At 50.0% G+C, this 12,235-nt stretch overlaps 1 protein-coding gene across 1 annotated transcript in view; it reads right to left on the minus strand.

The window, feature by feature from the left end:
• Positions 1 to 375: 375 nt before the first annotated feature.
• The window catches only part of LOC121564390 (NT-3 growth factor receptor-like), a gene marked incomplete at its 3' end in the record, with an annotated part of 183,184 nt that continues 171,324 nt past the window's right edge, over positions 376 to 12,235 (minus strand). Inside the window, exon 13 of the mRNA XM_045214016.1 lies at positions 376 to 506. Within this exon, the coding sequence (XP_045069951.1) occupies positions 376 to 506 (131 nt within the window). The remainder of the gene's footprint in view (positions 507 to 12,235) is intronic.

The raw sequence follows: 12,235 nt of genomic DNA on the forward strand, positions 1-12,235 counted from the left end.
ACACACACACACACACACACACACACACACACACACACACACACACACACACACACACACACACACACACACACACACACACACACACACACACACACACACACACACACACACACACACACACACACACACACACACACACACACACACACACACACACACACACACACACACACACACACACACACACACACACACACACACACACACACACACACACACACACACACACACACACAGCTCTCCAGCGCTGCTGTGTCCCTCTCTCCTGCCAGCTGTAAACCACTCGTGATATACATAACCTGAATAATGAGCACCATTTACCACAGACAGCTGTAACGGTCAGCTGTATCTGTTTGGGGTAACCCTCCTTACCTTTACAGCCACCAGCATCTTCTCCTTGGTGGGGCTCAGGTTGTAACACTCTGCCAGAAACACCTTCCCAAACGCCCCCTCTCCCAGCTCCCTCTTCAGAATGATGTCCCCGCGCTTTATATGCTGCACGTCTGGAGGGGAGGAGCCAAACACACAGACAGTGAACATGAGACCAGACAGTCTCTAGCTCAAGGACAGGTCTAGCAGACAGTGAACATGAGACCAGACAGTCTCTAGCTCAAGGACAGGTCACACACAGACAGTGACCATGAGACCAGACAGTCTCTAGCTCAAGGACAGGTCTAGCAGACAGTGAACATGAGACCAGACAGTCTCTAGCTCAAGGACAGGTCTAGCAGACAGTGAACATGAGACCAGACAGTCTCTAGCTCAAGGACAGGTCTAGCAGACAGTAAACATGAGACCAGACAGTCTCTAGCTCAAGGACAGGTCTAGCAGACAGTGAACATGAGACCAGACAGTCTCTAGCTCAAGGACAGGTCTAGCAGACAGTGAACATGAGACCAGACAGTCTCTAGCTCAAGGACAGGTCACACACAGACAGTGACCATGAGACCAGAGAGTCTCTAGCTCAAGGACAGGTCTAGCAGACAGTGAACATGAGACCAGACAGTCTCTAGCTCAAGGACAGGTCTAGCAGACAGTAAACATGAGACCAGACAGTCTCTAGCTCAAGGACAGGTCTAGCAGACAGTGAACATGAGACCAGACAGTCTCTAGCTCAAGGACAGGTCTAGCAGACAGTGAACATGAGACCAGACAGTCTCTAGCTCAAGGACAGGTCACACACAGACAGTGACCATGAGACCAGACAGTCTCTAGCTCAAGGACAGGTCACACACAGACAGTGACCATGAGACCAGACAGTCTCTAGCTCAAGGACAGGTCACACACAGGCAGTAAACATGAGACCAGACAGTCTCTAGCTCAAGGACAGGTCTAGCAGACAGTGACCATGAGACCAGACAATCTCTAGCTCAAGGACAGGTCTAGCAGACAGTGACCATGAGACCAGACAGTCTCTAGCTCAAGGACAGGTCTAGCAGACAGTGAACATGAGACCAGACAGTCTCTAGCTCAAGGACAGATCTAGCAGACAGTAAACATGAGACCAGACAGTCTCTAGCTCAAGGACAGGTCTAGCAGACAGTAAACATGAGACCAGACAGTCTCTAGCTCAAGGACAGGTCTAGCAGACAGTGAACATGAGACCAGACAGTCTCTAGCTCAAGGACAGGTCTAGCAGACAGTAAACATGAGACCAGACAGTCTCTAGCTCAAGGACAGGTCACACACAGACAGTAAACATGAGACCAGACAGTCTCTAGCTCAAGGACAGGTCACACACAGACAGTAAACATGAGACCAGACAGTCTCTAGCTCAAGGACAGGTCTAGCAGACAGTGAACATGAGACCAGACAGTCTCTAGCTCAAGGACAGGTATAGAAGACAGTAAACATGAGACCAGACAGTCTCTAGCTCAAGGACAGGTCTAGCAGACAGTAAACATGAGACCAGACAGTCTCTAGCTCAAGGACAGGTCTAGCAGACAGTGACCATGAGACCAGACAGTCTCTAGCTCAAGGACAGGTCCCACACAGACAGTAAACATGAGACCAGACAGTCTCTAGCTCAAGGACAGGTCACACACAGACAGTAAACATGAGACCAGACAGTCTCTAGCTCAAGGACAGGTCACACACAGACAGTAAACATGAGACCAGACAGTCTTTAGCTCAAGGACAGGTCACACACAGACAGTAAACATGAGACCAGACAGTCTCTAGCTCAAGGACAGGTCTAGCAGACAGTAAACATGAGACCAGACAGTCTCTAGCTCAAGGACAGGTCACACACAGACAGTAAACATGAGACCAGACAGTCTCTAGCTCAAGGACAGGTCTAGCAGACAGTAAACATGAGACCAGACAGTCTCTAGCTCAAGGACAGGTCTAGCAGACAGTAAACATGAGACCAGACAGTCTTTAGCTCAAGGACAGGTCTAGCAGACAGTAAACATGAGACCAGACAGTCTTTAGCTCAAGGACAGGTCTAGCAGACAGTGACCATGAGACCAGACAGTCTCTAGCTCAAGGACAGGTCTAGCAGACAGTAAACATGAGACCAGACAGTCTCTAGCTCAAGGACAGGTCTAGCAGACAGTGAACATGAGACCAGACAGTCTCTAGCTCAAGGACAGGTCTAGCAGACAGTAAACATGAGACCAGACAGTCTCTAGCTCAAGGACAGGTCACACACAGACAGTAAACATGAGACCAGACAGTCTCTAGCTCAAGGACAGGTCTAGCAGACAGTAAACATAAACATGAGACCAGACAGTCTCTAGCTCAAGGACAGGTCTAGCAGACAGTGAACATGAGACCAGACAGTCTCTAGCTCAAGGACAGGTCACACACAGACAGTGACCATGAGACCAGACAGTCTCTAGTTCCATATCCATCTGTCTGAATGTTCTATAGGGAGGGGAGAGTTCCATATCCATCTGTCTGAATGTTCTATAGCAGGGGTGTCAAATGTACGGCCCGCGGGCCGGATCCGGCCCGCAAACGGGTTTAATCCGGCCCGCGAGATGATTTTGAGAAAAAAAAAAAAGATTTTTTATTATTATTTTTTTTGGGTATAAAAATGCGCTGCAATTTTTCAATAAAATAAACTGCTGTTCCAATTGCGTCCAATAGCAATTGCGTTAAGCAAGCAAACTGTTTATACCGGGGCAGAGCAAGTAGGTCAAGCACGTGCAGCCAATGAGCTACTTTGTTTTGCCCGCAATATTTATTACGGCTTCTACTTTTAACATTATGTGCTTTGGCACCCTCATTGCCCCAATATGTCTCTGTCAAAAAAGAGAAAAGTGGACGCAGAGTGCAGAGTGTTCCAAGAAAAATGGTCATCCTATTTAATCACGGAATTGAATGGGAAAGCTGTATGTTTGGTGTGTTCAGAGCATGTTGCAGTGCTGAAAGAATATAACCTTCGTCGCCACTATGTGAGTCTTCATGCCGACAAATATGACAACTTTCAAGGACAGCGGAGATGAGAGAAGGTGAATGAACTGTTGGCGGGTCTGAAGAAACAGCAGTCTGTGTTTACTCACAGCCGAGACATCAGTGACGCTGCAGTGAAAGCTAGCTACCTCATTGCTAATGAAATCGCAGTGGTTTCAAAACCATTTAGTGAGGGTGAATTTGTAAAAACATGCATGATGAAGGCAGCGGAGATTGTGTGCCCTGAAAAGCGGCAGGCTTTTGCAAATATCAGCCTGACAAGAAACACAGTTGCAGACAGAATTTCCGATCTTTCAGTGGATTTGGACAGCCAGTTGAAGCAAAAAGTAAAGTCATTTATTGCGTTTTCGGTTGCAATTGATGAAAGCACTGACATTACAGATGTTGCACAACTGGCCATTTTTCATCCGCGGAGTTGATGACACATTGACCGTCACCGAGGAGTTCGTGGAGTTGGTGCCGATGACAGATACAACGACAGCAGCTGATATTTTTACCGCACTCGTCGGCGTGCTGGACAGGGTCGGAGTGAACTGGTCCCGCGCTGTCAGCCTGGCTACAGATGGTGCGCCCTCAATGATCGGGAAAAAACCGGCGTTGTGACAAAGTTCAGAGAGAAAGTGCAATCTGCAAATGGAGGACGTGATTTTTTGACTTTTCACTGACTTTTGCACCAGGAGGCTTTGTGTTGCAAGTCATTAAAGATGGATGACGTCATGAAGGTGGTCATCCAAACTGTTAATTTCATCCGATCCAGAAGCCTGAATCACCGTCAGTTTGACAGCCTTCTCAGAGAGAAAGACCACATCTATGGCCTGCCATACCACACTGAGGTAAGATGGTTAAGCCGAGGTGCTGTGCTGAGGCGTTTCTTTGATTTACGAGAAGAAATTGAACAGTTCATGGAAGAAAAGGGCAAACCAGTGTTAGAATTTCATTCCGCAGAATGGATGCCGGACCTTGCATTTATGGTGGATGTTACAGAGCACCTGAATAACTTGAACAAACAGCTGCAAGGGCGCAACAAAGTTGTCACGCAGTATTATTGTCACGGTTTACTTAGCCAGAACCCAGAAGCAGACCAGGACAAGGTACGTTGAGACAAAGGTGAGTGTTTATTAATAGATTCCGAGTGAGGCTGAATAATCCAGGGAACAGAGCGGGTGGCGTGGATGGGTTGTTGAGGGTGCAGTGGTTGGTCCGGTACTGGCTCGGCAGCCGCCGACCATCAGGCAGAGGTTGGGTGAAGGTTCCGGGTGAGAGACTGCAGACAGAACAAAACGGAGGTCAGTACACAGCAAGTCAAAAAGGTGCAAAACAACAAAACTAACACTAATGGCTCAGAGACTGATACGCTGACAAACATACTGTTCATGGCTAACGATCCGGCAGGAACTGGATGTTGGGCCAGAGCCTAAGAAGGGTGATGATCAGGACCAGGTGTGCAGATTGCTGATGGGATGCAGGTGCGGAAAACAAGAGCGCTCCCCGGAGCGTTCCCGAACCCTCGGGAAACTGGAGATTACGAACAGGAACACTAGTCACCAGACAGGACCCGACTCAGACAGCCGGGATCGTTACAGTACCCCCCCTCCGGCGAAACGCCACCGGGCGGACTCCCCGGAGCGCCAGGATGGAGGCGGTAGAAGTCACTGATGAGGTCCGCATCTAGGACCTGTCGCCGCGGAATCCAACTCCTCTCCTCAGGGCCATACCCCTCCCAGTCCACGAGATACTGGAAACCCCGGCCCCGCCGTCTGGAATCCATGATGCGACGCACCGTGTAGGCAGGACCACCTCCGATCATCCGAGGAGGAGGAGGAGGAGGCGGAGGAGGCAACAGAGGACTGAGGAAGACAGGCTTGAGGCAGGAGACATGAAAGGTGGGATGGACTCTGAGCGTCCTCGGTAGTTTGAGTCGAACTGCCACTGGATTGATCACCTTCTCCACCACAAACGGACCAATGAACTTCGGTAACAACTTCCTAGACTCAGTCCGTAACGGAAGATCCCGTGTGGCCAACCAAACCCTATCTCCGATGGTATAGGTGGGAGCGGGGATCCGGCGACGATTCGCCTGGAGCTGATACCGGTCCGAAACTCTAAGGAGTGCCTTTCTGGCCCGATGCCAGGTCCGGTGGCAGCGGCGAATATGGGCCTGAACAGAAGGCACTGAGAGCTCCTTCTCCTGAAAAGGAAACAGGGGAGGTTGGTAGCCATACAGGCACTGGAAGGGAGACATCCCAGTGGCAGATGTAGGAAGAGTATTGTGGGCATACTCAACCCAAGGCAACTGAGAGACCCAGGAGGTGGGGTTGGAAGAGACCAGACAGCGTAGCGTGGATTCCATCTTCTGGTTGGCTCTCTCCGCCTGACCATTGGATTGGGGGTGAAAACCAGATGTGAGACTGACTGTAGCTCCAATGGCCAAACAGAAGGACTTCCAGACAGCAGAGGTAAACTGAGGGCCACGGTCAGAAACGATATCACTGGGCAAACCGTGGACCCTGAAAACCTCCCTAACCAGGATCTCGGACGTCTCCGAGGCAGAGGAAGCTTGGCAATAGGCACAAAGTGGGCGAACTTGCTGAATCTGTCCACGATAGTCAGAACGACCGTGTTCCCCTCAGAAGCGGGCAACCCAGTGACGAAGTCCAGGGCCAGATGCGACCATGGTCGCCGGGGAATAGGAAGGGGGTGAAGTAGTCCAGAGCTGGGCCGATTGGTACTCTTATTCTGCGCACACACTGGACAGGCAGCAACAAAACCCCGAGTATCCTCGGCCATGGCAGGCCACCAAAAACGTCTGCGAAGAAACGCCATTGTCCGAGCCACGCCAGGGTGACAAGCCATCTTGCTGGCGTGGGACCATTTGAGGACAGCAGGACGAACCGACTCAGGCACAAACAACCGACCGGGTGGACCGTTACGGGACCGGGCTGAGTCCGAAGGGCCGCCAGCACCTCCTCCTCAATCTTCCACATAACTGCTCCCACGACGCAGTTCCGGGGGAGGATTGTCTCGGTCTTGGACCCACTCTCCTCCGTCTTGGAGAACATCCGGGACAAGGCGTCCGCCTTGCCGTTCTTAGATCCAGGTCGGAACGTCAGGGCAAACTTGAATCGTCCGAAAAACAACGCCCACCTGGCCTGGACGGGAGTTGAGGCGTTTAGCCGATTGCACGTAAGCAAGATTCTTGTGGTCAGTCCAGACAATAAACGGTTGCTCCGCCCCCTCCAACCAGTGGCGCCACTCCTCCAAGGCAAGTTTCACCGCGAGAAGCTCCCGGTTACCCACATCGTAATTCCTCTCCGCAGGCGAAAGGCGACGAGAGTAGTAGGCGCAGGGATGGAGTTTACTGTCCGTGGAGCATCGCTGCGACAGGATGGCGCCAACTCCCACATCAGACGCGTCCACTTCAACGACGAACTGACGGGCCGTGTCCGGTTGAGAGAGAATCGGTGCGTTGGTGAATCGCCTCTTCAAATCCAGAAACGCTCGATCCGCCTCCGGATTCCACTTGAAGGTCCTGATACTGGAAGTCAAGGCAGTTAACGGAGCGGCCACACGGCTGTAATCCCGGATGAATCTGCGGTAGAAATTCGCAAACCCCAAAAATCTCTGGAGTTGCAATCTCGTACCGGGCTGGGCCCATTCCAGAACCGCTCTAACCTTCTCCTGGTCCATCCTAATCTCTCCCCTGGAGATGATGTACCCGAGAAAGGATGTCGTGTGGGCGTGAAACTCGCACTTCTCGGCCTTCACGAACAGGCGATTCTCCAACAATCGCTGCAGAACCTGCCGGACATGCTGGACGTGGTCGGAAGGTTCCTTCGAGAAGATCAGAATGTCATCCAGGTAAACAAACACAAAGAGACCGATCATATCTCTCAGGACGTCGTTCACCATACTCTGGAATACCGCTGGAGCATTGGTCAGTCCAAACGGCATCACCTGATACTCGAAGTGACCCATCGGTGTATTGAAACCCGTCAACCACTCGTCCCCCTCTCTGATCCGGACCAGGTGATACGCATTGCGTAGGTCTAGCTTGGTGAACACCGTAGCACCCTGTAAGGAGTCGAAGGCAGAACTCATCAAGGGCAGGGGATACTTGTTCTTGACCGTGATGTCATTCAACCCCCGATAATCAATACACGGTCGAAGAGAGCCATCCTTCTTCCCCACAAAGAAGAATCCTGCCCCCAGGGGGTGATGACGAGGACGAACGAGACCAGCAGCTAGGGACTCCTTGATGTAGGTCTCCAACGCCTCACGTTCAGGTCGGGAGATACTGTATAACCTTCCCTTGGGGTAGACAGCTCCAGGGACCAGGTTGATGGCACAATCATATGGTCGGTGGGGAGGGAGTGACAGAGCCTTCTGCTTACTGAAAACTTCCCCCAAATCGTGATATGTCTCGGGAACCAGGGACAAATCTAGGGGTTTAGCCTCAATCACCTGACTGGGAACCGAATGGGGGCAGGCAGTCTTGAGACAGTTAGCATGACAATCAAGGCTCCAACTCGTTACCTTGCCCGTCACCCAATCGAACGTGGGATTGTGTTCCTTCAGCCAGGGGTATCCAAGGACCAGAGGAACATGGGAAGACGGCAGAATGAAGAATGAAATCATCTCAGAATGATTCCCCGACAACCGCATCTTAACCGGTTCAGTCCTCATCGTGATACGTGCCAGACTACTGCCGTTCAGAGTGGTCGCTTCAATGGCTTCCGGCAATTGCTCCTTGGAAAGCCCCAGCTGTTCCACCAACTCGGCATCAAGAAAGCTTCCATCGGCACCTGAATCGATAAAAGCGTTAAGCGCTAAGCTCTGATTCCTGTTCACAAGGGTAGCCGGGAAACGGGGTCTGACAGAGGTACTGAGAGGTTGAAACTGGCTCGCTAAAAGTCCTCCCAACTTTAGCGAGCCGGGCAGTTTGACGACCGCCGGGAACAAGTGGAGATGTAATGTCCCGAGCTACCACAGTAGAGGCAGCAGTTGGTCTTACGTCTATGTTGACGCTCCTCCTTGGTTAACCCGTGCCGCCCCCACTTGCATGGGTTCAGAATCGGGATAGAGGACCTCTCCACTAATCCATTGTGGTGGAGAATGATCGACGTGTTCTGGTCCACCACCCGACCCGACTGGGAACTGAGAAGCTGATCGATTGGACGGACCCCATTGCTTCTCCCTCCTTCGCTCTCGGACTCGATTATCCACCCGAATAGACAAAGCTACCAAGCTGTCCAGGTCACTAGGCTCCGGATAGGAGATCAACTCATCCTTGAGCTGCTCCGACAGACCCTGGTAAAAGGCCGCTTGCAGAGACTCCTCGTTCCACCCACTCTCCACAGCCAACGTCTTGAACTCGATCACGAAGTCGGCCACGCTGCGAGTTCCTTGGCGAAGCGAAAACAGGCGCCTAGCTGCGTCCCTCCCTCGGACGGAATGGTCGAAGAGCTTCCTCATCTCGGCCGTGAACCCCTGGTATGAAGCCATGCAGGGATCCTGTCGTTCCCAAACGGCTGAAGCCCACTCCAGCGCTCGACCACGCAGCAACTCAATCACAAAGGCTATCCTAGCCTTGTCTGTGGCATAAGAGTAGGGCTGTAGATCGAACACTAGTCCACACTGCATAAGGAAGGAACGGCATCTTCCCAGCTCCCCCTCATATTTATCCGGCGTCGGAACCTTGGGCTCACGGATGGACACAGCTTCAGAAGCGGCAGGCGAGATGGGTGAAACCGGTAGTGGATCCTCCACCGGACACTTGCGTTGGTTCTGGACCTCCGTCAGACCGGTAGAAAGGTTCCGAACTGACAACGCGATCTCCTGTAGTACCATGCTATGATGGCCCAACATCTTCTCCTGCTGGGTAATAGCATGGCGAACAGAGTCCAGGTCCGCTGGGTTCATTACTGGCCGGATCGTTCTGTCACGGTTTACTTAGCCAGAACCCAGAAGCAGACCAGGACAAGGTACGTTGAGACAAAGGTGAGTGTTTATTAATAGATTCCGAGTGAGGCTGAATAATCCAGGGAACAGAGCGGGTGGCGTGGATGGGTTGTTGAGGGTGCAGTGGTTGGTCCGGTACTGGCTCGGCAGCCGCCGACCATCAGGCAGAGGTTGGGTGAAGGTTCGGGTGAGAGACTGCAGACAGAACAAAACGGAGGTCAGTACACAGCAAGTCAAAAAGGTGCAAAACAACAAAACTAACACTAATGGCTCAGAGACTGATACGCTGACAAACATACTGTTCATGGCTAACGATCCGGCAGGAACTGGATGTTGGGCCAGAGCCTAAGAAGGGTGATGATCAGGACCAGGTGTGCAGATTGCTGATGGGATGCAGGTGCGGAAAACAAGAGCGCTCCCCGGAGCGTTCCCGAACCCTCGGGAAACTGGAGATTACGAACAGGAACACTAGTCACCAGACAGGACCCGACTCAGACAGCCGGGATCGTTACAATTATGACAGCATACGTTCTTTCAAGTTGAAGCTGTCATTGTGGGAGACGCAACTTGCCGGTGGTGATGCAGCTCACTTCCCCTGTCTGAAAAATGTGTGCGCGACCCAACATGTGGCAGACATGAAGCGGTTCAAAGATAAAATAACTGGACTGTTACGGGAGTTTGAGCAACGCTTTCAGATTTATGTTTATATGTTTTTATGTTGATGTGCTATTGTTTTTAATTGATTTTATTTTATTTGTATATTTAACCTATTCTTGACTCTGTGGTTCTTGCACTTGTTTGGGGAACAGGATTTCATTATTTTTATCTACATTTCTGCCTGAGAAATGACACCCTGATATAGTTCTGTGATCTGTGATATACTTCTGTGAATCATTGAGGCATTGTGTGTTTGTGTGTTCTTTGTCCTCAGAACTTTCAAATAACTTGAGGTGTTTTATGATTAATAGTGATGTTGTGCTTTTGGACACTGTCCTCAGGCTCCAGCTTTATGTTTATATGTTTTTATGTTGATGTGCTATTGTTTTTAATTGTTTTTATTTTATTTGTATATTTAACCTATTCTTGACTCTGTGGTTCTTGCACTTGTTTGTGGAACAGGATTTCATTATTTTTATCTACATTTCTGCCTGAGAAATGACACCCTGATATAGTTCTGTGATCTGTGAAACAGTTCTGTTAATCACTGAGGCATTGTGTGTTTGTGTGTTCTTTTTCTTTAGAATTTTCAAATAAACTTGAGGTGTTTTATGATTAATAGTGATGTTGTGCTTGTACTATTTTGGACACACTGTCCTCAGGCTCCAGCTTTATGTTGTATGTTGATCGTATTAAAACAAAGAAAACAATCTGAAGTTGTTGTTTTTAAGTTATATATACCATGATTTTTCCGGTCCGGCCCACTTGGGAATAGATTTTCCTCCATGTGGCCCCTGAGCTAAAATGAGTTTGACACCCCTGTTCTATAGGGAGGGGAGAGTTCCATATCCATCTGTCTGAATGTTCTATAGGGAGGGGAGAGTTCCATATCCATCTGTCTGAGTGTTCTATAGGGAGGGGAGAGTTCCATATCCATCTGTCTGAATGTTCTATAGGGAGGGGAGAGTTCCATATCCATCTGTCCGAATGTTCTATAGGGAGGGGAGAGTTCCATATCCATCTGTCTGAGTGTTCTATAGGGAGGGGAGAGTTCCATATCCATCTGTCTGAGTGTTCTATAGGGAGGGGAGAGTTCCATATCCATCTGTCTGAATGTTCTATAGGGAGGGGAGAGTTCCATATGGCCAGTCAAAGGTGACCAAGAACCCGATGGTCACTCTGACAGAGCCCCAGAGTTCCTCTGTGGAGATGAGGGAACCTTCCAGAAGGACAACCATCTCTGCAGCACTGCATCAATCAGGCCTTTATGGTAGAGTGTCCAGACGGAAGACACTCCTCAGTAAAAGGCACATGACAGCCCGCTTGGAGTTTGCCAAAAGGCACCTAAAGGACCATGAGAAACAAGATTCTCTGTTCTGATGAAACCAAGATTGAACTCTTTGACAAAATGCCAAGCGTCATGTTTGGAGGAAACCTGGCACCATCCCTAGAGTAAAGCATGGTGGTGGCAGGGACTGGGAGACTAGTCAGGATCGAGGGAAAGATTAACGGAGCAAAGTACAGAGAGATCCTTGATGAAAACTTGCTCCAGAGAGCTCAGGACCTCAGACTGGGGTGAAGGTTCACCTTCCAACAGGACAACGACCCTAAGCACACACCCAAGACAAAGCAGGAGTGGCTTCGGGACAAGTCTGTACATTTCCTTGAGTGGCCCAGCCAGAGCCCGGACTTGAACCCGATCTAAAATCTCTGGAGAGACCTGAAAATAGCTGTGCAGCGACACTCCCCATCCAACCTGACAGAGCTTGAGAGGTTATGTAGAGAAAAATGGGAGAAACTCCCCAAATACAGGTGTGCCAAGCTTGTAGCGTCATACCCAAGAAGACGCGATGCTGTAATCACTGCCAAAGGTGCTTCAACAAAGTCCTGATCAAAGGGTCTGAGTACTTATGTACATTTGATATTTCCATGTTTATTTCTTTCTAAAAACCTGTAGAACACTAAATAGGGAATAGGGTGGCATTTGGGACGCAGGCGAATGTCCTTCATCTGGGATCATAGAGGAACGTTCTCATCAAGCTTGTTGTTCTCCACAGTTCTGCACAGTTCTTCCTTTCAACATGTCCCTTTATAAAGATCTTGCATCTTATTACCATAATGTGTATCAAGATGGATCTTGTTGACAATTTGTATCTCAATAAAAAAAATTGTTGACAAATTTCAAGTCAGAAAATCA

This window comes from Coregonus clupeaformis, unplaced genomic scaffold (genome assembly GCF_020615455.1).
Source record: "Coregonus clupeaformis isolate EN_2021a unplaced genomic scaffold, ASM2061545v1 scaf0181, whole genome shotgun sequence".
NCBI classification, from domain to species: domain Eukaryota; kingdom Metazoa; phylum Chordata; class Actinopteri; order Salmoniformes; family Salmonidae; genus Coregonus; species Coregonus clupeaformis.